This window comes from Dromiciops gliroides, chromosome 4, assembly GCF_019393635.1.
Source record: "Dromiciops gliroides isolate mDroGli1 chromosome 4, mDroGli1.pri, whole genome shotgun sequence".
Taxonomy (NCBI): Eukaryota; Metazoa; Chordata; class Mammalia; order Microbiotheria; family Microbiotheriidae; genus Dromiciops; species Dromiciops gliroides.
In genome coordinates, this window is record NC_057864.1 from 336,954,474 (window position 1) to 336,981,609 (window position 27,136).

The 27,136-nt window shown below is 42.0% G+C and overlaps 1 protein-coding gene across 2 annotated transcripts in view; it reads right to left on the bottom strand.

Moving 5' to 3' along the window:
- Positions 1-2,941: 2,941 nt before the first annotated feature.
- The window catches only part of BEND3 (BEN domain containing 3), a 74,514-nt gene continuing 50,319 nt past the window's right edge, over positions 2,942-27,136 (bottom strand). For both annotated transcript variants that reach the window (XM_044005037.1, XM_044005038.1), the window contains exon 4: positions 2,942-6,713. In XM_044005037.1, the coding sequence (XP_043860972.1) occupies positions 4,455-6,713 (2,259 nt within the window). In that variant the 3' untranslated portion in view covers positions 2,942-4,454. The remainder of the gene's footprint in view (positions 6,714-27,136) is intronic.

Here is a 27,136-nt window from a genome sequence, read left to right on the forward strand (position 1 = left end):
CTACACCTTCACATCTCAATGGCCCCTGAGAGGAACATCTCTCTCCAATACAACGTTAAGGTTCCTCTCTGCAACGAATTTATAAACAGCAAACTGGGGGGAGATAAGAGGAGATCGAATGTGAGGCCTTTCTGCCATTAGCTAATAAGAGACCAGTGTCAAGGAAGTAAGGCCAATTTAATCCAAAATGACAAAGGGGAGAATCTCAGAAGTCGATGCCAGTGTAAGTGTTAGAAAAGGTCTGGTGTGTGACCAAGGTCAGCAGCCTCCCCCTTAGTGGCTCATTAGGGAGGTGGCTTATAAGCAGCCTTGCAGGATGTGCTCTGTGAATGAACTCCTCTGGCTGACCTCTATCAGGGAAGTGTCAGGCCTAATTGTGACCAAAACAGAAGAAGCCATGGTTAATAAGCACCAGGAATTAGATCCCAAAGCACCCCGTTGGTAGGAATGACCAAATAGTTTTTATATTCTTTGGTACAGAAGGTGTTAAGCAAGTTGCCAGACTGGAAAGGCAAAAATAAACCGAGACAGTAGATCACAGACCCGTGGCCTGAAGATGGGGAGGGGAACCCCCAAACCGCTTTCCAGACTTAAAACACTAGACTTCAAGACTCTAAGCTTTTTCTATGACATTTTATATAACCCATAAAACAGTGCTTGTATAAAAATTCACACAAAGTTGCTAGAGAACATACAATTACAAAAAAAAACAGTCCCAGGTTTGTTACATTCAGGTTTCTAAGAATGCACTCAAATCAAAAGGAAGATGCAGCCATTATGTGATATCAGTTCATCATCTTTGGTAAAACTGTTCTGATTTCTCTGCAGAAGGTTTTACTCTGGTATCCCCTTTATGTGTGGTCTGCTCTATCTAGGATGCCAGAAAGTGTTAAGGCTGGATCTACACAGGCAAGCATTTTGTTTGTTTGCTTTCTTTCCCCCATGGTTGGTGTTGCTTGTCTTCTGTTCCTGTCCCCACCTTCCTCCCTTCAGGACATTTATTTTTTTAATTTTCTGCCTGCCCATCTGTACAAGGTGAGAACTCACTTGGCCACTGTCAGGTTTTCTCCTCTAGACTCACCCCTACCCCACCCCTAATCAAGCATGAAACAAAACATTCAGAGACCAAGTTGGGAACAAAGGCCACAGTATACAGGTCCATAATAACCAGACCATGGCCAACCCGATTATTCTTACCACTTTTAACTGCCAATTCAGTCCCCTACAAAGTAGATCCAATTGATTGGTTAATGATTAATCCTGCCCTCCCTCCCTCCCTTTCCTCACCCTCTCCCCACCCCACCCCCCAAAAAAAGCCAGTAAAAAGGTAAACAATGAGAGTGGGAATTGTTCCCTTACTAGACATTAGAGCACCTATGACACAGGGCATAATTTTATTCCCTGTTGGATTGTGATCATGTAGACACAGCCTTAGAGGATTTAAATTACATTCATGACTCTCCTTGTACATTCTTTTTAGATGCCACAAACAGACAGGTGATGGTGATTTGAGTGTGTGCTATCAATTTTAGGAGATAACAGTGCTAATTCTCCTGGCCTTTGAAGCACAAGGTGTAAAAATACACACACACACACACACACACACACACACGCACGCGCGCATTTTAGGGAATGCCAAAAGGGTGTCAGAATGCTTCTAAACTCCTGGGGAAAAGGCGAATATTTTGTACTTCTATTGCTTAAATATAACAAGTGGACTGGGGCAGCCTGCTGATGACAACATGTAAGACACCATACCAAAGGGTTGAGTAACGATGTGGAGGCATTTCCTGGCTAGGAGAGATAAGAAATGGCTTTGCGGATTTTTCTATGACTTTATACAGGAATTTATTCCTTCGGATTGCCTTCTGGAAGGCAAAATCCTAGGCAGTTAAGACAATAAGGGAGAGTGAGCTCACCATGGATTTGGAAAACACAGAGGGTACAAAGAAGCTCATTTGATTCCTGTTCTTGCTAATTTCTCTTTAAAAAAAACCAAAAACCAAAAAACCAACCACAGGGCAGATGAGTATTTTTAAAATAGATTATGAAGGAGCAGCTAGGTGGCGCAGTGGATAGAGCACCGGCCCTGAATTCAGGAGGACCTGAGTTCAAATCCGGCCTCAGACACTTAAGACTTACTAGCTGTGTGACCCTGGGCAAGTCACTTAACCCCACTTGCCCCGACCAAAAAAAAAAATAGATTATGAAATGACTGCACCTCTGGAGGAGCAACTGGGCTGTGTCTCATCTTCCAAAAACAAGGTTCCTTTTCATTGGCCAAGAGATGCTCTCCAGAGGATAGGCACCTATTACAAAGTCCTCAGTAATTCGACTGAGCTGTCTCACTGAGGAATGAGCTGGTAGGAGGGAGATGCAATCCGCAATCCTTAGAGCAGGCCTACGAGGGAAGGCTAAGGCGTACCAAGAAAGGCCCAAATAAAAGAAAATATGCCGCTGGTGGCTCCCAGGGCAACTCCTGGTTGTTTGGCCATTCCCGAAGCCAATGAGTGCTTCTGTGATTTGGACAATCTTTGTACAAACGGAAGTTTCATTAACTTAGGTATAATCCCTAATGTTTGTGGGTGACAGGGAAGTTTTAAGACAACTACATATAATCAATGTGTTCTAATTTCTGATGCTGTGAAAACTGATAAATATCACAGACAAAAAGGTAAATTGTGCTCAATGGCTGATGAAATTAACTCTAAGTTTCAAGAAAAACTCCAGATTAAAAAAAAAAATCCTTTAACTTATCTTTGGGGGAAGCAATTGGGCGGGGCGGGGGGGGGGGAGAAGAGGGTAGAAACAGCAGAAACAAAGGCAGGACTTGAATCAAGGGTTTTTCAGACTCCCAAGGCAAGCCTTAGGGTCATGCTGTATTATTAAACTTTTAAAAAATCTTAAATTTAAAAAAATTCATAACTATTGCATAAAGACTGTGGATGCAACCTGTTAATTTTGTGTTTCACCTATTCAATTTTCAGTGGGATTTGGCCACATAAACATGAGGGAGGTGGCAGCATCTTTTTTTTTATAAGGATTTCTTGGGGTCTTTGAGGACTGTAACTCCTTGAATAGCAAGCCATAAGACAAATAGGATGGCAATCTACTGACATAACTGTGGGCGTAAGAAATAAACCAGGCACTAAAAGATAAAATCAATTCAAGGAGTCCATGGGGAAACTTCAAGGCAGATACTTGTGAGGCAAGTGGGACATAGAGTATGGTCCAGTTTGAGACTGAGTGTGGCATTTGGCCCAAACTGCAGAGGCTCTGGGGCAGGCATCAAGCTAGCCCTTAAGTGTTGGGATCTTTTGATGGATTTCCTAGGCAGCCACTGAGGTGTGGTGAAGTCTTTTCACACTCTTGAGAATCTGTGACATGAAATCACCAGGCTGTTTCTAGAGTCTGCCTTTTGGAAGAGATATATCTAGGAAATGCAAGTGGTACCTTCTTATCCCCATAAAGGGAACTGTTTTTAAGCAGAGTAATGAACCTAACAGCAAAATGCAATTTCACAAGAAATGTGTTTTTCCTTTCCCTATGTGAAATAAGGGGGAGAAAAAAGGGGTAGCTACAACTCTGACGGTGCTCTAAATGTGGGTTTTAATATCTGTCTACATTCTTATCATCATCCAGTGTTTTTTTCCCCCTATAGATAAGTGAGCCTAATATTCTATTGAGTGCGGGGTCATGAGAGATAACACATGTACACCATGCCTAAACCTTAGTATTGATCACAGTGAAAATAAAAACATGGGCAGTTTCACCCTACTGATGTCAATGTGGTTCTCTTGGCCATGCCAAAACCATTAAAGACATGGACAGCAGGACCCATAGCCTATGTACCATGCCTGATACTGAGATCAGCTCTAACAAGCATGGCACTTCCAAAGATGACAAAAATCTTCAAAAGTCCTTTTAAAAAACTCCTAAATTTGAAAATTTCTGGTTACAGTACTTCAGGTCAACCATGTAAAAGACTTTTTTTTCCCCCATGAAAATCGCCCTCAAAGAGCTCAATGATTTTTTTTGTTTGTTTTCCTGTTTAATTTTTTAAAAGTGATAAAAACGGAAGATGCAAAAGTGGGGAGAGGAACAATACAGATGCATAACTTGCCTTTTAAACAGTAAAAAGGAAGGAATAAAAAATCCTTCCATACTAGGTCAGAAAATTACTGCTCAGAGCAAAGTCTGTCTGCCTGAGCACTAAGGAAACTTGGTGCATATGTATTTCAAACCAGGGCCAGAAAAAAAAATTCAAAGCTTTTTGTTGCTTGTGTTTTAGTAGGTCTCTAAGTGTGCAAATGTAGTAAGCCACTTCCCACTGTTGCAAGTGGGCATCCCTGTGGATGCCCTACCAATGCTAAAAAATCACCATCTGAGTCTCCAAGAGTACCCTTCACTAAGATCTTAGTGACCCCAAGTTTCAAAGGTTGAACAGTTTCTCATCACTTCTTCACTTTCTTGGCTTTTTTCAAGATGTCACACTTTTTTCTGTTGGGTCGCCGGCACCGTTCATCAATGCTGGGGATACATTCATAATGCCACACCTCCTCCATCTTCTCCACAGGGTAAACAGCTTCGACGTAATGGCGGATCAGTCGTAGTCGGGTTGGGTCGAGTTGCTTCTTGTTACAAGCACCAGAGTGGTTATATTGCAGTCTGAGGTTCTCTGGGGTAAAGAGTTCTGGGAAAAGTCTGACCAGGAGCCGGGCAGCAAAATTGCCCACGGAAAGGCTCTGCTGCACAATCTCCCTTACCTCCTTGTCAGACAGCAGGTAGAGAGAAGGCACAGGGAAGTCTGGGGAAGGGACAACCAATTCATCTAAGGGGATCTTACAAAAGTCTTTGCTGCTTCTTTCTGGAGGCAACGGGGGTCCTTCAAATTCTTCTCTGAACCTCTCGGGGTTGATTGCATAGTTCATGAAGTCCCTCCTCTCCAAGCCTGGCACGAGGACTTTTCGCTGCTGCTGGTAGGTACGCCTCTGTTCTGTGTCCCTCCGACGGCACCTCTCATCCAACTTGCCTACAAACTCCAGCGTCCACACGCGGTCATTCTTGGCCCTGGGATACAGGAGCTGCACATAATGCCGGATCAGCTTGATCCGAGATGGATCAAGTTGTTTCTTCCCTAGAGAACCGCTGCAATTATACTGTTTCCTCAGATTCTCGTGAGTGAACAGTTCGGGGAACAAGTGAACCAGGAGCCGAGAGGCAAAGTTCCCTATGGACAGGCTGCTTTCATAGATGCTCCGAATCTGCTCCTTGTTGAGAAGATAGTCAGACATCGGCACTTCAAAGTCGGGAGGGGGGATATCCAGTTTGTCAAAGTCAATGGGAACCAGCCAGATTTTCTTGGACCGCCGGCCAGGCCTCTCATACTCAAAGCTATCTTCCACTTTGATGATGGACACATCATCGGGAAGGCTGGAGGAGTCGTAGCAGTCGTCCCTCAAGGGCTCGCACTCGCTGCCGTCGAGGCAGAGCCCTTCCAGCTCATCATTGATCCTCTGGGCACACTGCTGTTGCCACGCCTCTTCCTCCTGAACGTCAGGGAAGTAGATTTCTGTGTAGCGGCGGATAATCTGTAGGCGCTGGGGGTCTAACTCCTGCTTGCCACCATCCCCGTAGCAGCTATATCGTTCTGCCAGTTTACGATGGTCGAAGAGCTCAGGGAACAGCCGGTGTAGGAGGAAGACAGAGAACTCTCCAGGGGAAGAGGCCTCATCCAAGAACTCATTGAGGTCCTGAGCATCAAGGACATAGTCAGAGGCGATGGTGCTGCTGCGGTCTAGGGATAAAGCTTCTTCTTGCTCTTTATCATCCAAGAAATGGGGGGTTTCTGCCTGCTCTGTCTCATAAAAGCCAGTCGTCTGGCCGCTCGGCTGACCACTCTCCATCTCTCGCTGGGCCCAGAAACGGTTGAAGAAGTCGTTGACCTGAGGCAGGCACTCTACTTGCCATACAGCTGTGTTCTTCACCGAGGGGTAGCAGACTTCCACATAGTTCCGGATGAGCTGGAGATGAAGAGACTCAAGCTTCTTCTTGTTCACGAAGCCACAAGCGGTACAGTTCCGATTGAACTCGTTGTCACTGAACAGCTCTGGGAACAGCTGGACCAGCAGGCGGCAAGCCAGGTCACCCCCTGATGAGCTCTGGTCTACAATCTGCTTGAGCTCAGCTGCAGTGAGCTGGTATTCTGGCGGTGGCTGGAACTCAGCTACAGACTCCGTAGGGCTCACCTGCTTCTTGATCCGACTAACTTCAAGAGAGAGCAGGTCCACTTTGCTGTGCAGCTGGGACATGTTGGAATTCAGCGTGTTAAGAGTATAGAACATCTTCTGAATCAAGGAGTAGATGTTGGGGTCATTGTCAGTCCCGGTAGCCACAGCCACTGGAGTAGTGTTGCTAGAATCCCGTTTTCGCTGCTCATTCAGGAGCCGGAGGGGTGATGGGCTATTGCTGGAAGTGACTTTCTCAAAGAGTTCATAGTTGGTAAATTGGTCTCCCCCAGTAGGGTTCTTCTTCTCAGTTATCTTGTGTGAGATGCCATAGAGAGGCTTTTTATAGGAGGGGGTGGTAACATCATTCAGGGTTTCCTCCTCACATAGCCACCCGATGCCAGAGCTCTTGCTTTTATTGGCCGGCTCCCCATTCCCCTGGTTGGGTGAGTTGGTGTCTCTGTTCTTCATGCCAGCCAGAAGTGCCTGGAGGGGGGAGAAAAAAAAAGTTCCATAGTGGTTAAGTGGGTTCTACCATTTATCTATCCTGTCTTCCCCCTTACCCATGGTGAGCTTGTGTGCGCACACATGCACACACACGTGCACACACACACACACACACACACACACAGAAATGTTAATGACTAAGGAAGGTGTGAGGTCAAGTTAACTGGAAGAAGCACAATTCTTCCAACTCTGAACTTAACCCAATCAGCTAAAGTTCACATACACTATTCAACCCCTGGCTCTAAATCAACTTGTAACATAAAAATGAGATAATATATGTAGAGTGATTTGCAAACCATAAAGAGTTAACTATTATTACTATTACTATTCTTGCTATTATTGTTATCATTATTATTGGTCTTTTTTTTCTTTTTCTTTTTTGTGGGGTAATGAAGGTTAAGTGACTTGCCCAAAGTCACACAGCTAGTAAGTGTCAAGTGTCTGAGGCCGGATTTGAACTCAGGTCCTCCTGAATCCAAGGCCAATGCTTTATCCATCCACTGCGCCACCTTGCTGCCCCTTATGTTATTATTGCTACTGGTGAGAGGGTTCCTATTTGAGGCTGGTTCAGAGATAGCTCTGAGGTTCTTCTTCCTGAAAGGACATCAAAGAAATGAGAACCTGCAATCACTCCACTGAAAGGTCTCACCCAGCACTGGATACATGCCCTCGTACAGTAAAAGGGATGGAGCCTGGTTATGTGTTTCTGCCAAAGAAAGAATTGAAAATCTGGGGGCAGCCGACTTGGGTTTGAGTTTGGACTCTGCTACTATCTAGCTGTGTGACAGGCAAATCATTTCACCCCCTCTGCAAAATGGAGACAACAACATCTGTTCTCTCTCCTTCCCCGGGGTTTTTTTGAAACCTTAGACTAAGATAAAATATGGGTTTAAAGGAAAAAAAAAGTCATCAAAATGAAAAAATACTACATGAAGCATAAGGAGGCAAGACCACTAGGTGGCGCCATGGTGCACAGAGCACGGGGGCCTGCAGTCAGGAAGACCTGAATTCAAATCTGTTTTTGTATACTTAGTAGCTGTGTGAACCTGAACAAATCACTTAATTGCTACCTGCCTCAATTTCCTCATCTATAAATTATGGATAACTGTAGCACCTACCTTCTAGGTCTGTTGAGAATATAATGAAATAATATTTGTAGAACGCTTTGCAAACAAAGCACTTTATAAATGATGGATAATTTCCCATCTACCCAGCAGCAGATGCTAATCAAAATGCTACTGGGGGTGGAGAAAAGCTGGAGCAGTTTAATTAATTGTCCCATCCTACCCAGTTGCCAAACCAATTTCACTTCTCCTTGAACAAGTCCAACCACTGGCACTCATCCCCTAGGAAATGTTTTCTCTGCTGAGTCAGGAAACTACTTGCTATACTAGACAGTCCTTGCTGATTTTCCCAAAACAGCAATTCCACATGCCCTACCCCTTATCCCTCCAGTCTGTGATTCTGGTTGATTCAGGGGGAGTCCTCTCCCATAACAGATGATCTTAGCAAAACCTGGATGGCTCCATAGCCTACTCCCTAGAAAAATGTAGGTCCAGGGGCAGATAGGTGGCGCAGTGGATAGAGTACTGGCCCTGGAATCAGTAGTACCTGAGTTCAAATCTGGTCTCAGACACTTAACACTTATTAGCTGTGTGACCCTGGGCAAGTCACTTAACCCCAATTGCCTCACTCTAAAAAAAAAAAAGAAAGAAAGAAAGAAAAATGTAGGTCTTTCAGACCCTCTTCAAACTCCCCCAGGGTGGCTTAGGATCCAAAGAAGGGCCCCTAAAACTGTTCTATTCTTAGCTAAGGGCGTCCTCAATCTCTGGTCCCTGCACAGACTGCTCAGTGGCTCATGTCATGAATACATACTAGAGTATGGGAGCCCCTGTGGCCCAAACCACAAGACTGAGAGCACTGAAAAGACGGCATCTGCCTTTATTCAAACTGTACCCACATGAATTCATGTACCAGGAGGATTTTCCAGTGGTTAAGTGGGTTTTACCAAAAGGATGGATATCCACAGGCAGGCATTTATTTCCTGTGGAAAGGGAGCTGGTAATTCTCTTCTGTCAGTAAACCTTGAACATCACACTGTAACGATTGGAATAACGCCACCTGCTGGATACTAACTGTAGAAGAGTTCTGCCCATGAAGCGAAGGTCTTTGAGGGCAAGACCAGGAGTCTTTGGTATCAGGAAGTGACGCGGACTAGTGGGAGGAGGAAGGAGGAGACGGAGGCGCTTTTCCTCTGGACTCTGGTGGAGAAGGGAGCTAGAAATGTGCTCTCCCTTTAATAGATAGAAATCTAGGCCTTTTTCTCTCTCTTTACCAAATTCTTATTCTCCTTAATAAATGCTTAAAAGTCTAACTCTTGCTAAAGTTTATAATTTATTGGCGACCACTCATTAGATATTTTAGACAGTTTAGCTAGAATTTTAGCCCTTAACAACACCTAGGGAGAAACATCTCATTTTATATCAATTTTAAACAACAATCAGTGAATAAGCATTTTTTAAAAGCTCTTACTATGTGCCAAGCAGAAAGAGAAAGACAGTCTGTTGGCCTCAGGGACCCGACTCTGTGCAATACATATAAAAGGGGAAGGAGAAGAAGGTGGGGGTACAGGGAGGTCAGAAGAATGACAGGTGGCTGGTTTGATTCCTTCCCAAAAAAGGGAGTTCCTGGGAAGAACTCACTAATGGGAAAAGGACCCCACAGGAACGGAGTCAGGAAGGTGAAGACTGTTCAAGGGAAAAGGACTGGAAGCAGGAAAACCAACACAGCTCACCAGTAGCAGAGTCAGGACTAAAACCCTAAGAGGCTTTCACCCTATACCAATGTTTATCAGTAATAAAATCTGGCATTTATAGGATGCTTTACAAAGGTTATTCCATCAGATATTCACAATAACTCTGTAACAGACATGTTATTATTATCCCCATTTAACAGAAGAGGAACCTGAGGCTGAGAGAGGTTATGCCTTGCCCAGGTCTACACAACTAATAAGTATCTGAGGCAGGATGTGAACTCAGGTCTTCCTGACCCCAAGTCCAGACTTCTTATCAACTGAACCACACAGCTGCCTCTAAGAGATTTCCCTGGATTCACAGGTCAAGTCAAGCCCATAGCCTCTGAATGGAAGCAAACTTTCCTCAATAGTTTCCTGTGCTATTTGGGGTGGGATTTTTTTTCAGTCTGGCTCCAGTATATACATCAAATACCTCTGAATTCAAATTCCTAGATCCCTTCAACAATGAATCTCACTGAAATTCAGTTCTCTCCAGTATTTTACTGGTTCTGGCTGCCAGTAACCTATGGCAGATTTCTTCTAAAAGGGTGGTGGAGGGTTTTCAGGTTTGTTTGGCTTAAATGACGGCCTTGTGATCCAAGGAAATGTCTAAAAACAAATAGGAATGCTTGCTCTGCTGATCTATTGGTAATACTTCAGAAAAGAATGCAAATACTAACCCATATCAGATTACTTGCTGTCTTGGGGAGTGGAGATGGAAGGGGGGGAGAAAAAAATTTGAAACTCAAAATCTTATTTAAAAAAAAAAGAATGTTGAAAACTATCTTTACATGTAATTGGGGGGAAAATACTATTTACCAAAAAATAAAAAATTAAAAGAAAGAAAGAGAAAAAAAGAGAAACAGGCAAGAAAACCAAAAACTAAGTAAAAGAGAGGCAGAATGTGTGGTTAACAATGGTGGACCGTAGAGTTCCAGCTCCAGTTGAGGCTTGCCACCAAATCCTGAGCAAGTCACTTAATTCAGTGTCTCAGTTTTTCTGTGAAGGGGGAAAAAAGAGGGAACCGTAGGCTCTACACAAATGCAAGTTATCTTTTTTTCTCAAGAACAATATCATATTTTAAGGTAACTGCAATCATCTATGTCTGACTGTCTTTTGCCTTTCTTTGGATCCCCAGCACTTAGCACAGACAGAGGAGGCACTTAACAAACGCTAGTTGACTGACTGACTATAAAATAAAGAAAAACACTTCAGAAGCAGATATACTCTGACCATAAAAATTTATAAAGTATAATTCCAATTTTATTTACACTTCTCTGGAGACTCAAGACAAATAGCAGGAAAGTTTAAACTGAGGGAAAATATCAAATCAACAAGATTACTTGTCATATTTTAATATCAACAACAATAGTAAAATGCTTGTGATGGATGGTCCTTTCTCCAACTAGACCAGGAATTCTTAACCTTAACCTGCTTTTTTTGTTTGTTTGTTTTTTTGCTTTTTCTGTTCTGATAAGAGTTTTAAAAAATAGTTGGTTTCCTATGCATTCCTAAGTATTTGTGTGTGTGTGTGTGTGTGTGTGTGTATTTAAAAAACTTTATCCTGAAAAGGGATCTACCAGAATGCCTAACAGTCAATGACACAGAAAAGATTTAAGAATCCCTATTCTAGGTAAAGTGTTGTTTCCAGGCAAATTTGATTGAGTCTCAGGCATGGGGTAAATCTTTTGATGTATTCTATGCACTTATTGACTCTATGTATTTATTGGAGGGCCATCTAGGGATTAAGGAGAGCTTCACATCTCTAAAGATGATGCTAAACACTCAGAAGATGTTAAGAAACTATATATGAAAGTTCTGAAAAACTAGCTTCCAGACAAACAGAATATTTTTTAAGCAGTCCTTGACAAAGAGTGTAAGCTATAAGCCATGCACTGTAGATTATAAGGACCTAATTCATGAGCAACACTGGAGATTCAATGTGTCAATTATAACTACTGTAAATGGCAACAATATATGCAAGTATTCACTGTATTTACAAATTTCTAAAGATCTGAAAGCAATTCTCATTTGGATAGGGAATCCACAAATAAAAATCTACAAAAAGTATCTTTTGATAATTACTTATTAGCATTATGTTTTGTCAAATGCCTTTCACTATATTTTCAAAATATTTCCTATTCCAAAACGTTAGATTAAACAATGTTTAGCCTTTGTACCAAATAAATACCTTGCAAAAAAAAAAAAACTCCTAGTAAATTAAGAGAGGGGAAACAAAATTAAAAATCAAATTATAAATGTCACTACCGAGTAAACACATACACACACATACACACTTTGGAAACAAAGCAGATACCTATAGATTGAGGAATGGTTAAAAAAAACTATAGCACATGAATGGACTGATATATTACTGCAATAAGAAATTTAAAATATGAGGAATTTGGAGAAATATGGGAAGATTTCTGTGAACTGACATAAAGCAAAATAGGCAAAAGCAAGATACACAATACCTACAACAATATAAATAAAATAACTAAAAGTCAAAGAAGGTCCTACTAAAGAGAAAAAATGGAGTTGTGAATTGATTCAACCATTATGGAGAGCAATTTAGGACTATGCCCAAAGGGTTATAAAACCATACACACCCAGGAACCACTACTAGATCTGTATCTCAAAGAGATACAAAGGAAAAGGACCTATCTATACAAAAATATTTATAGCAGCTCTTTTTGTAGTGGCAAAGAATTGGAAATTGAGGGCATCCCCATCAATTGGGGAATGGCTGAACAAATTCTGGTATATGATTGTGATGGAATACCATTGTACTGTAAGAAACGATGAGCAGGAGGAGTTCAGAGAAACCTGGAGGGTCTTTCATGAGCTGATGATGAGTGAGATGAGCAGAATCAGAAGAACATTGTACACAGTATCATCAACATTGTGTGTTGACCTACTGTGATGGACTATATTCTTCTCACCAATGCAATGGTACAAAAGAGTTCCAGGGGACTCATGATGGAAGAGGATCTCCAAATCCAGGAAAAAAAAAAAAAGAACTGTGGAATATAGATGCTGATTGAATCATACTATTTCTTTTGTTTTTGGTGCTGTTTTTTTTCCTATTTTGAGGTTTTTCCTCATTGCTCTGATTTTTCTCTTATAACATGACTAATGCAGAAATATGTTTAATGTGTTATATATATATATATATATATATATATATATATATATATATATATATATATATATATATATATATATAGCAGATTACCTGCTGTCTAGGGGAGTGGGGAGGGAGAAAAATCAGAAATTGGAAAGCTTGTATAAACAAAAGTTGAGAACTATCTTTACATGTAACTGGAAAAAAAAAAAGAAAATACTTTATTTAAAAAAAAAAAAAGAAAAAAAAATGATGAGCAAGATGCTTTCAGAAAAACCTGGAAAGACTTACATTAACTGATGAAAAGTAAAATAAGCAGAACCAGAACACTATTCACAGTAGCAGTAATACTGTACAATGATTAACTGTGAATGACTTAGCTATTCTTAGCAATACAATGATCCAAGACAATTCTGAAGGGCTTGTGATGAAAAATGATATCTAACTCCAAAGAAAGAACTGATGGAGTCTGAATGAAGATGACAATATACTTTTTTGTTTTGTTTTGTTTTGTTTTTTGGTGTGGGGCAATGAGAGTTAAGTGACTTGCCCAGGGTCACACAGCTAGTAAGTGTCAAGTGTCTGAGGTCAGATTTGAACTCAGGTTTGAATCCAGGGTCAGTGCTCTATCCACTGTGCCACCTAGCTGCCCCACCCCGCCCCACCCTGACAGTATACTTTTTTTTTTTTAGTGAGGCAATTGGGGTTAAGTGACTTGCCCAGGGTCACACAGCTAGTAAGTGTTAAGTGTCTGAGGCCGGATTTGAACTCAGGTCCTCCTGACTCCAGGGCCGGTGCTCTATCCACTACGCCACCTAGCTGCCCCCCCCCCCCCCCCCCCCCCGACAGTATACTTTTAAAAACTTTCCTGGGGGCAGCTAGGTGGTACAGTGGATAGAGCACCGACCCTGGATTCAGGAGGACCTGAGTTCAAATCCAGCCTCAGACACTTGACACTTACTAGCTGTGTGATCCCGGGCAAGTCACTTAATCCTCACTGCCCTGCAAAAACCCCAAAAAACAAACAAAACCCCTTTCCTTATTTTTCTTGTTTCTTTTGTCTGTGTTTTCTTCTATAACATGACTAATATGGAAATGTTTCTGTGACTGTACATATATAACCTATATCAAATTGCTTGCCTTCTCAATAAGGGGGGAGGAAGAAAATTTGGAACTCAAAAAAATTTTAAGAGAATTTAAATAGTTGTTTTTACATGTAATGGGAAGGGGGGAAAACATGAAATAAATATATTTAACAAAGAAAACAAACAAACAAGTGAAGGTTTAATTCCTAGGCAGAATGGAAAGGGAGGAAATATATCCAATAATGACTCTCAAATTGTGACATAAAACCCAAAGTAATAAATCATCTTTTTAAAAAGTGCATTTCTTCCACTTTCAAAGTTCCTTCAGTAGACTGACTCATCTCTTCTCCGAGTAGAGGCAGAGAGACAAACATGGCCCATTAAATGCCCAAGGAGTGGTCATCTAGGCTTCAAATCCAGTCCATTCTACTCTGGGACAGCCCTCATCCTAGAAAGTTTCTTCTTACACAGAGCCTAAGCCGGCCCCTCTGCAGCCGCTTCTCATTCACCTCTGAGTCCAGGCTGAGGCACAGAACAAAAAACCAGCTGAGCAGAGCAGCCCTGGATATGCTGCTGCCAAGACAATTTTTGACCTCAATGTAGCCGCGCCCTAGACAATAACTGACCTAGCTGGTTGTTATAGGACTGTAACCGCTCCTATTGGTTACTTATATCATTGCCTTCATGAGGGCAATTCCCTTCTGATTCCCCCTAACTGATCTGTGGTCACCCAAGGCATGAGAACTGCCCTGCCTTCCTGACTGCTGGCCAGCCCCTAACGGCTGCTCTTCCCAGAGTCAGTGACAGAGTTGCTGGCATGGCTAATTTTCATTGTGCTGTATAAAACCTGCATGAAGTCGCTAGCTTATGGAGAAATTCCAAAATCTGTATGCAACACAGTATACCCAAATTAAGTGAATTAGATGGCTGGTGCTCTGAATGCCTTTTGCCTTTTTTTCAGGTTGAGTTTTACTTGAACGTATTTTTGAGGGCTTAATTAAACAATCAGACATGGCAGAGAGTGGGCAAGCTGATTAATGGGCACTTCTGGATGCAAAGGGAAGTACATGACTGGACCTAAGCAGAGTATTAATCAGCAGTGACAGACACAGTCTTTATTACACTTAGAAAATGAACCTTCAAATGAGGAACATTTTGGGGTCACACGTCACTTGGAAGAAGAGAGGTCATCTTCAAAGAGAAGCACTGTAGCTATTGTTAACTGTTTGGATACAGTCTAGTTTCATTGGAAAGCCTGATTATGTCACCCTCATCCTCAGTATACTTTAGTGGCTCTCTATCACCTCCAAGATCAAATATAAAATCCTCTCCTTGGCCTTCAAAGCCCCAAATAACAACTCACCCCACTCCCCAACCCCCCAGCAAAAAACAAACTTTCCAGTTACACCTGACTCCTTATCTTTGATCCAGCGACACTTAACCTACTTTCTCTTTCTCTCACAAGACATTCCACCTCTCTGCTCCCAGCAATTTCTCTGACTGTGCCCCCATGTCTGGAGCACTCTCCCTCTCCTGGCTTCCTTCAAGTCCCAACTAAAATCCCACCTTCAAAAGGGAGCTTTCCCAATCCTTCTTAATTCTAGTGCCTTCCTTCTGTTAATTATCTCCTATTTGTACATATTAGTTTGCTACATCAGATTGTGAGTTCCCTGAGGCTTTTGCCTTCCTTTGTATCCCTAGTGCTTATTACAGTGCCCTGAACATAGTAGGCACTTGATAAATGCTCACTGACTGACTCCTTTAAAAAGTGTCTAGGGAACAAATTTTAGTCTCTGAACTACTTAATTCTGGTTGCCCCCAAATGCAGACAGAATCTCTAAAGGAAAAAAGCACACAGATGGTATATACATACCAATATCTGACAAGTGACAGAGGACCTACAGGATACCATTCAATGGATGGTCAAGAAATGGAGACTGCCTAGCATGGTCACATGCACCTTTAGTTCTTCAGCATTTCCCAGGCTTAAAGAGATGTATCTCATTTTCATTGATTGTGTTAAGGATCTTCCCTTTAGTGAATTAATCTGCATCATGTTAAAGAAGGATTAACTTTGCCCTGGCATCTCCCACAAAGTCAATAGATGTATCTTAAAACAAAAATATACTCATAAATTAAATCACAGATAGCCACTTTACTTCCCTAATAGCTATAAGTCAAAGGAAATCAAATTAGAGCTCTAATGACCTGATGAGTGGCTCAAATGCCTTGCTAGAGCTGCCTGTGTCAGCTAATGAATGACCAAGGAGAACCCTTTACTAATCCTGCTTTCTCTTCAGACCTGATCGATGGACCACAGTCTCCTAGAGTCCAGCAGAGGCATAGACAGATGAAAGAACCTGTCATGGAGGGTCTGCTATAGGCAGCAAGATGTTCAAGGCTATGTAGCCTTAAGAAACAAAAGTGGTTAGGATGGGATATTGTTTATTTAACAGCATCTATAATACCCAATTTTATTTACGGTATTTCCACATCAGGGTAGAGAGAGAACATAGGAACAGTGAATAAACCCTAACCAACAAATAACTAAATGGAAATCCCTTCTACTGTTCCTGACCTGGTGGCAATTCAGTTCTACAACGGAAATGACTGACTATGATATTTACATTGTTATTTGGGATGGGGAGAGGAAATCTAAGCTGTACTAAGCTGTAATCAAGATTCTCTTGGTCTGCTTTAAGGTAGTAATCACCAAATGAGAAAAAACTACCCAGACTCCCCCAATCCCCCAAATCATTCAGCAAAGAAAATACCACCAGACAGAAAGCCTGCAGGTCACATGAGTGAGTACACACTCAGGAGGAGCTCAGGGAAGGAAAAAAGGGAATGCAGGAGAGGTAAACGTGTGGGCCTGATTTCTCCTCCTTACCCACCTCCCAAGAGGTTCAAAGCATTTTCCTCTTTAAAAAAAAAAATTCCTTTAGATTGGGAATATGGTTTCCAACAATGTTAAGTCCTAATAAAATACCACCACAATAAAAGGATTTTTAGATCCCACAATGTTATTATTGGTCTTTAATTTATATACCAAAAAAAAAAAAAAAACAAATTTGCAAAATGAAGAAATTAGGACATGATTATTCACAGTACAAATGACACTGGAAAAAAAAGTTACTGGAAGAATCCTTTAATGAAGAGGGTACTGCCCCAATGTCATAAATTAGAATTTGATTTTGAGAGAAATCTTCAGAAACACATCTTTGGTCTACAATTCATTACACCTGCAAATCCACAGTAACATTAGGAATCTAAACATAAGATGTCCCATATATACTGCCCAGGATAGCAAAATCTACATGTTGAACCACAGAATCTCAAAGATGGAAGTATCTCAGGGACTGCCTGTCTAATTCAATCCATACCAGAAAAAGAGTCACCACTACACCAGAGTCAATAAGTGGTCCCTCATAGGTTGGATGACTTGCATTGAGGGGGAATTCACTACCTTCTAAGGCAGCTCATTCCACTTTGAGAGAGCCCCAACTACTGCAAAATTTTCCCTCACAAGGATTCCGAATCTACCCCTTTTTCAGGTTCTACTCATTATTCCTGGTTCTGCCATCTGTGGACAAACAATATAAATCTAATTTTCCTTCCACATGAGATTCCATCATAATTTGAAGAGAGCTATCATGTTCCAGAGCATGTTCTAGATGGTACAGTGGAAGGAGAGGGCCTGGCCTCCAGTCAGGAAGACTCATCTTCCTGAGTTCAACTCTGGACACCGGCTGTGTGATTCTGGGCAAGTCACTTCACCCTGTCGGCCTCAGTTTGCTCATTTGTCAAACGATCTGGAGAAGGAAATAACAAATCACTCCAGTATCTCTACCAAGAAAACCTCAAAAAGGGTCAGTCAAGGGGCAGCTAGGTGGCACAGTGGATAGAGCACCGGCCCTGGATTCAGGAGGACCTGAGTTCAAATCCGGCCTCAGACACTTAACACTTACTAGCTGTGTGACCCTGGGCAAGTCACTTAACCCCAATTGCCTCACCAAAAAAAAAAAAAAAAGAAACAGAAAAAAAAAAAAGGGTCAGTCAAGCATGGCTAAAATGACCAAACGACAATTAACACTATGCCCTATTACTACTAAATTTCATCTGATTAGATTCTAAATTTCTGCTGAGATCTCTTTTTGGATCCTATCACTCAGTATGTTAGTTATTGTAACTCACTTAAGAGCTCCTCCCAGATCTTCCACCATTTAAGGAGAATGTCAGAGAATTCACCTCATCACCTACAACCCGGCTACAACTTGGACTTTCTGATCTCCAGAAACTCATCCTTTGGCAAGATAAACTCAACTCTAAAACTCTCATCTCCTCAGGTAATTTCCCACCCCAGCTGCAGGGCCTCACCATGCCCTGAGACTGACACCCTCCTATCTCCTCTTCAGCTTCTTTTTTTTTTTTAATTTTTTTTTTTAGTGGGGCAATGAGGGTTAAGTGACTTGCCCAGGGTCACACAGCTAGTGAGTGTCAAGTGTCTGAGGCCGGATTTGAACTCAGGTCCTCCTGAATCCAGGACCAGTGCTTTATCCACTGTGCCACCTAGCTATCCCCCTCCCCTTCAGCTTCTTTCAAATGTGTCTTACTTACCGTCTGAGACTGTGAGCTTCTTGAAGGCAGGGACAGTATTATGTCTTTCTTTGTATCCCCAGTGCTTACTCAGTGCAGTGCTTTGCACACAGGTGGTAGTTAATAAACATTGATTGACTCTGAAATCTGACACTCATTTTATCCATCCTTTTATTCAGGTGATTGCTAAAACTGTTAAACAACATAGGGCCAGGTATGGATCCTGCTCCATGAGAGAACTGTTTCCAAGATGACATCAAACTATGATGTCTATTTCAGGGTCCAGCCTTTAACCAACTCCAAATCCAGGTAACTGTACTATCAGATGACAGCAGACAACCATCCATCTTTTCCACAAGAGTAGCATGAGATGCTTTATCAAGTGTTTTGTTGAAATCAAAGTGAACTGTACATCATTCTCCTAATCGGCTAGTTTATAACTGTAAAAAAAAAAAAAAAAAGAAAATCACACTGGTCCAGAGGGGGTCCTCAGGGAACCCCAGCTAGCTCTCTGTAGCTCCCAATTCCTTCTCTAGACGTTCACCAACCATTTCTGTAGTAATGCATTCCAGGACACTTCCAGGAGTCTATGTCAAGCTCCCTGGCCTATAGTTTCAGGATTCTTTTCTCTCCCTCTCTCTTTTTTTTTTTTAAAGCAGTACAACATTTGCCCACCCCTTGACACCTCTCTATTCTTCATAATCTTTCAGATATCAGTGACAGAAGCTCAGCAATGACACCCACCAGTTAATTTCAATATTCCAGGCTTGATTTCATTGAGCTGGGGAACAGAGCACTCTCTTACTATCACAGCCCTAACTTAGCTTGGGTATCAACTCCCTATTAGCTATTTTTATTCTGTCTTTCCCTTTCCAAAGGTCATTCTCTTTAGCAAAGAAAACTGAAGCTGAAGACCTTTTCTTTGTTGAATGTGACTAGATGAAAGGTAGGATCTAATAAAAGCCTTTCAGGTTTCTCCCAGAAATTATTTTGTCCACTCACAGGAATCACAGAGTCACAGAATATTGGGAGCTAGAAGGAGCCTTAGGGCAGTTAATGGATAAGTACCTAGCCTGAAGTCAGGAAGACTCATCTTCCTGAATTCAAATCTGACCTCAGATACTTACTAGGTGTGTGACCTTGGGCAAGTCACTCCATCCTGTCTGCCTCAGTTTCCTCATCTGTCAAATGAGCTAGAGAAGGAAATGGCAAATCCCTCCAGTATCTTTGCCAAGAAAACCCCAAATGGGGTCACAAAGAGTTGGATACAAGTGAACAACAGAAGGGGCCTTAGAGATGGTCTTGTTTATTGCCCTTATTTTACAGGTAAAGAAAGTAGGAGGGAATGAGGGTGAAAAAAAGGGGGGGATCAGAACTGGGGAGTCCCATATAAAAATACTATTATTCATGATATTCCTGCGGGTCCCCTCACTTTCCCTCACCCCATGTAGCTAATCAGTTGTCAAATGTTTCCATTTCTACCTTTGTGGCCTCTTTTTCTAACTCCGTCACTACACTCATACAGTAAGAGAACCATCTTAGTTCAGGTCCTCATCACCTCTCCCCTCTGTACTTCCACAACCTCCCAACTTGCCCCCCTGCCACAAATCTCTCACCTTCCATTCTGTGCTAAATTTGGCTGCCAACCTAATTGTCTTTCAGTGGTGCGATTCCCCTAATCAGTTCTAGTAGCTTCCCTATTGCCTCTAGAATAAAATATAATCTACTCTTTTAATTTTTAAAGCCGTTAACAACCTGACCCCAATCTATTTTTTTTTTCAATTTCACTAGTCATTTTTCCTCTTGCCTGACTGCAGTCCAGCCAAACTGGCCTTTTCTTGTTCCTCACACAATGTATCAGTCTCCAGGTTCCGTGTCTTTGTACATGGCATTCCTCCATGCCAGAATACAGTCCCTCTTTGCCTATACTTCAGGATCCCCCCCTTTCTTTAAGATTTAGGTCAGGTATCGTCCTTGAAATGAAGCCTTTCTTGATCCCAATTGCAGGAGCCTTCCCTCTTAAACTACTTTGTATGTATCTAAATTTGTTAATTATATATTTGTACATATGAATATGTCTGTTTGTTGTCTTCCGTAATAGAATATTAATTCCTTCAGGGATTGTTTAATTCTTCGTACCTGTATCGCTATCCAGAGCCCCGTACAGCGGCTCACACATAGTAGGAGCTTAATAAATAACTGACTAATGAATGAAAACCTTTCCATTTCTACTGAGGCTTATGACCCCTAAAAATCCTTGCCCTTGTTTTAACTATTTTGGACTCAAAGGCTTAAAAAAGAGAAACTGGGCAAGTCCCAGCAGAGGGCAATATTCTTCATGCAAAGAAACCTTAGATAAACAACACAAAACACTTTTACCACAGAGAAACTTCTTAGCCGTCCCTACATTCTCTGTTCTATCAAGGCAGTGTTCTGATTCATTCTGCTCACACTGCCAAGACTACAACAGGGCTGGCTGCACATTACAGCTGGCCGATGATAAAAATCACTCTGCTCAGCTGTCCAGGAGTATCGAGAAATCTTTAAATCTGTGCTACTTGGCAGAGTGTTTTCCTGGCTCATATTGTTCCCAATCCTCTAACTTGTCCTCCAGCCTTATGGGAGGGAACCTTTTAAGCTGCTGTTCAGATTCTGGGAGACTGGCTTACTCTCCAAAGCCAGATTTAGGTGCCGATTTAGCCCTTGTGGGTTCTAAGGCAACCTCCCCCGACCACCACCCCTCCCTCAACACATTTTTCTGGTAGAGGTTCAGACAGAGCCTGGGGACACTGCTACTGGGCAAATCACCTGGGGGGGGTGGGGCTTGAAATATGTCTTTGGGGTGGTTCCAGGTCATGTTTCAAGTTCAGTGACAGTTATATCACTGAGGAAACCCTCCAAGAATTCAAGACCTTCGTTAGGCATCTAGGCACAAGAATAATCTATGGATTCTGTTCACTGGACAGGAACCTGTTAAATGATGCACAGATAGCCAAGGAACTGTGATACTAGGAGCCCAGCAGGTCTCAGAAATGAACTTGACCTTGAGGTGATGAGGCAGTGAGGTCCAGGTCAAGCTAAACTGCCCTGGGGGGCATGGTGTGATCCCAGCAGCTGAACTAAACGGGCCTTAGAAGCCATTTGGTTCTTGTATCCCTTTGCCCAGAAATACCTCTTAATGATAGAATGATACCCAACAATACAAAGGTCATCCTAACACCCAATAAAACACATTAAAGAGGCAGATGATAACAGGACACCTAAATCATTGAGATTCTTATACAAGCATTATAATGGCAGAGTATAGTTATATAGTGCTTTAAGGTTTACAAAGCATTTTAGGGGCATTATGTCACTTGATTCTTGCCACAACCCTTTGAAGTAGGTACTATGAGTATCATTTTCTCTATTTTACAGAAGATGAAACTAAGGCTGAGAGAGACTAAATGACTTGCCTAGAGTCACATAACTAGTGTCGGCGGTAGGATTTGAACCCAGGTCACATCTAACTTCAAGTCCAACCAAGTAATCACTGAGCAACTACAATCAAGAGGTATCCAAGAGATAGTGCTGAAAACCATAACAACAATAGCAACAATAGTAACCTTTTTGCTATGAATGAACGAATGAAGCATTTATTAAGTACCTATTATGCACAAAGCTCTGGAGATACAAACAGAAAAGTAAGATAATGACTGCTCTCGAGGTGTTCATAATCTAATGTGGGAGACAACACAGACAGAAGACTTAGTGTAAATCAGATGGAAAGAAGACATGGTCTCTGGGTACAGTGGCAAACCAGATGTCAATGCCTCTTCTTTCATGTCATTTCCACTGATAAAATGATATCAATTTCTGGTATCGAACCATGAAAAAGAGATGCCTTTAGTTGTATAAACCTCCCCTCACAGAAGTCCTAGGAGGTAGTTTAGTGTAGATATTATTCTCCCTACTTTATAGGTAAGGAAACTGAGGCTCAAGAGTCCTAAGTAGTTTGTCCACTGTCACACAGCCAGGAAGAGGCAATTCAGGCTTGGTTCCAAATTCAGTGATAGGTTACTCCCCAAAGCCTCAGAGCATGCTACACAGAGTGTGCTCTGTGATCCTTTCAGAACTGAAGCTCTGAGTTTCTGCAGGCCAGAATCAGTCTTGAGGATATTTCACAAATCACTTATTCATGTCCCCATCCAGGGTTTCTCTTGGAATATCAGAATTTGGTTTGTATCTAATTGGAATATCAATGTGTCTAGATCTCTCCAGAAAAGGTAAAAGGATCCATGGCTAGTCCCCATGCATGTGTTCAAGGCTAACAATATGTGAAATACAGGACATGTTTAATTTACAACACCCCGCCCCCAACCTAACACAGAAAATGGACAAAACTCACCCCTGAGCTCATTAACAGTCAAAACAACTCTCTTTCCCCTGAGGACGTAAGGTACTAGAGACTTATAGTTGTACCATGTGGTTAAGATCTCCCAAAGGGAAAACCATGTGAAGTTACTATGAAGTCTACCCCTTCCACCTGACCGGCACATGGCTCACATCAATTAAGTGCAGGTGAAATCTATAAGCTCTAGGTTACAGCCCTGGTCTTCACTGCTCCCTGACACAAAAGTTCCTGCTTAATTTTAGAACTCTTGCTTGGTCCAAGAACTTCAATAAATCAATAAACACTTATTAAGCACCTCTTATGTACCAGGCACTGTGCTGAACTCTAAGGATACAAAAACAGGCAAAAGATAGTCCCTGCCCTCAAGTTTACATCAAGCAAACAAACATATCCAAAGCAAGCTATGTACAGGATAAACGGTAAGTGATTAACAGAGGGAAGGCAACTGGAGTTAAGAGGAATTGGGAAAGACTTCTTATAGAAGATGGAATTTTAGTTGGGGCTTAAAGAAAGCCAAGGAAGCCAGCAGGTAGAGTTGAGGGAGAATATTCTAGATTCGGGGGACAGAGAATATGCCCAGAGAGGTCGTGGAATAGCAAGAAGGCCAACGTCACTGGACTGAAGAGTACGTGGACAGGAGTCAGGTGTAAGAAGACTGGGTTATGAAGGGCTTTGGACGTATCTGATCCAACCTGGTGTTTTCTGTGAACTCTTGCTCTTCCCTCCAGGAGGCTTGGTTCAACAATTCCTATTATTGCTGCTGGAGTCCACAATGCTTTCTCTGTGGCCAAGTGGCTCCTTCTCTCCAAGGGCCACACGTGATTCCTTAGAGGCGCCTCCAGATGTTTCCCCTTCCTCTCCAGGGAACTAAGTCTTCAGTCTCCAAAGCCCTTCTCCAGTTGGAGTCTCTTAGCTCTCATTCTGCCATCCACTGAAGCTGCTCTTCTCTGCTACTACCATCTGCTGGAGCTGGCTGCTGGAATGACAGACTTTGCCCTCAAAGGAAATAGCATCATTTGGGGTGATAACCTCCAGGGATAAATGGTCTCAGCACGAATGAATATCTTTTCAGCTATTTTGTAAATTAGACCCACAGTCACTAGGTTAACACACAGTGGGAGCTGTCCAGAGTCTTTGAAGACCTCAGTCAAAGTAAATTTCTTTAGGGCAGAGGTGGGTTTTGTTTTTTTTCTCTGTGTTAATCTCTAGCACATAGTTGTTGTTTTAGGTCTTTTCAGTCCTGTCTAACTCTTTGTGACCCTATTTGGGGTTTCCTTGGCAAAAACACTGGAGCGGTTTGCCATTTCCTTCGCCAGCTCATTTGACAGATGAGGAAACTGAGGCAAATAGCGTGAAGTGCCCAGGTCAAATAGCTAGGAAGTATCTGAGGCCAGATTTGAACTCGGGAAGATGAGTCTTTCCAAGACTCCAGGCCCAGTGCTCTATCCACTGCTCCACCTAGCTGCCCTCCTAGGGCATAGCAGACATTCAAACACTTGTTGAGTTCAATTTAATTAATGCCCTCTCTCACTCAACCAAACCAAAGGGTAATCCCACAACCTTTCCTCACAGTCCTGGAGCAAGTCCTTTCATTTCCCATCATGCCTCTGGCAGCCATGTAAATTACCTTGAAAGTCTGGCAAAACTCAAGGAGGCTCTTAGCCACACTTCAAGGGGAGGGGGAAGGAGAAGATGAGCCATAGCCTGCATTTTTGCCACCTTAGCAAAAGTCCCCCTCCCCCCTTACATTATAAAAGTCTTAATGAAATAATGATCACAAAATGAACAAAAAAATCATGTGAACATTTTAGAATTCTTACAAAACAATGAATTACCCAGTCCTTGGGTGGAGAAAGATAAGAGAATAAATACTAACTTTTACCTGGCAGAGAGCATTTGAATATCACCCACACTTCTGTGAACAAAAAGAAGTAGGCATTGGTACCAATGAAAACTTTGGCTCTTCACCTTCACCATCTGCTCTATCTGGCTACAGAGTTTTCAATGGTGCCAAACCAGTCTCTACATGGCCTTTTGTTTGATTTTTTTTCTTTTTTGAGGATGGTATTTTTTTTCCTCCTGAATGTTGCTCTGGAGTGGTATAAATCTGAGTGTAGGAAAGTTGCCCTTGCTTTAAGAGACACCAGCTCCCAGCCCCTTTAATTCTCTTTCTGAGGGGGAAATAAAGAGAACAGGAAGGTCAGATCAAAGGGAAGCAATAATTGTTCCCTCAATTAGAGAATGACAGGATTTTAGGGTTGGAAAGGACCTCAAAGGTCATCTAGTCTAACTTGTACTGAAACAAAAATTTTCTCTATGCCTTCTCTATCTAGTGTCACCCAAGTTCCATTTGATGGAGAATTATTACCTTCTGAGGTAGCTCATCTGACTTCTGGACAGTCCTAATTGATGGATGTTAATCCTTTGTACAGAGCCGAAATATGATGACTGACAACAACTCCAAAGGAATCATAATAAAACATGTTATGTACCATCACATAGAGAGCTGATAGATGCAGAGTACAGATAGTAGCGTATTTTCTTCTCTCCTTTAAAAACTGGACATGAATAAAACATAAATTTGTTGTTTGACTACATAATTGTAATGGGTTTTATTGTCTTGCCTTCTCAATGGGTGGGGAAGGGGGAGTGGGAGGGAGAGAATTTGGAACTGAAAATAAAATAATATTGAATTAAAAAAAAAGAATAAGTGGATGTTGAGAGATACCTGTGAAAATTTGTATGAGCTGATGCAGACTGAAGTGAGTAGAATTGGGAGAACAATTTACAGGACCATAATAACACAAAGGAAAGCAACTCTGAAAGATTTCATACTATGAATGCAGTGACCAATCATGATTTCAGAAGACTGGTGATGAAACATACCTCCTACCTGCTGGTAGAGATGTGATGAGCTAGAGGAACAGAATGAGACATACCTTTCCAGATACAGCCAATATGTGTTGTTTCTCTTGACTTTGCTTTAAAAAACAACAACAACAACAAGAAGGGAGAACTTCTACAGGGCGAAGCATAGTGAGTAGTGATGCAAAAGGGGGGAGAGAAGAAAGAAAAGAATATCAATGAAACATTAAAAAATACACAGACAAGGGGCAGCTAGGTGGCAAAGTGGATAAAGCATCGGCCCTGAAATCAGGAGGACCTGAGTTCAAATCCAGCCTCAGACACTTGACACTTACTAGCTGTGTGACCTGGGCAAGTCACTTAACCCTCATTACCCTGAAAAACAAACAAAACACACACACACAGACAAGAGCAGAAGACATTTCAGAAGAGGGCAAAGCAGTCTTGTTACTAATGTGCTAAATTTAATTTACACTTAAAAATGGTCTATAATGGAAGTTCAGTTTCCTATATCTTTTCTGCTCTTTTATATCACAATGTTCATGTTTGTTGATGTTAAGTTCAAAGTAATTTTTTTTTTCAAAAGAGGTCGTTAGTGAACTTGGAGAGAAGCTTCAGCAGAGTGGTCGGATCAAAAGCCAGCGTATAAGGGGTTGAGGAGTGAATGGGTAGTAAGAAGCAGCAAATGTGAACTGCTCTTCTCTAGAGTTTAGCTTCTTTAGGGAAGGAGATATAACATGACAGTTCTGAGGGGATGAAAGGGAAGAGTATTTTTTTTTAAGATGAGGAGAATTGAACATAAGGGGTTCTTTACGTTATTTCTCAGAAGTGAGCTTGAATTCAGCTTTTTCCAACTGTGGTGCAGCACTCTATCAAAACGATTAACTTTTCAATGTTGTTCCTAAACTGTGGGACTCAGAATGATTGAACACATACATACTCGGGACATGGTCTGAGCAAGGCAGAGAACACGGGACATATACTACTGTGGAGAGCTCAGTCACAGACTGGGAGCCGATGTGTCATCCTCAACCCATCATTCTCTCCCTGTCTCTATATCCAATCAGTTGCTAAGTCCTGTCATTTCTACCTTGCAATACCTCTCATACATGCTTCTCTTTCTCTCCTCTGATGCTGCCACCATCTTACTGCAGGTCCTCGTTCTCTCCTGCCTGGACTATTGCAACAGCCTGCTCCTTGGACTCCCTTCCTCATCTCTCCTTCAATCAGCAGTCACATTGATCTTCCTAAAACAGGTCTGACCACGTCAGGCTCCATTTCAATGGACTCCAATGGCTCCCTATTACCTCCAGGATCAAATATAAAATCCTCTGCTTATCTTTTAAACCCCTTTATAACCTGGACCCCTCCTACCTTTCTAGTCTTCTTTTTTAAAAAAATATTTATTTATTTATTTTGCGGGGCAATGGGGGTTAAGTGACTTGCCCAGGGTCACACAGCTAGCAAGTGTCAAGTGTCTGAGGCCAGATTTGAACTCAGGCACTCCTGAATCCAGGGCTGGTGCTTTATCCACTGCGCCATCTA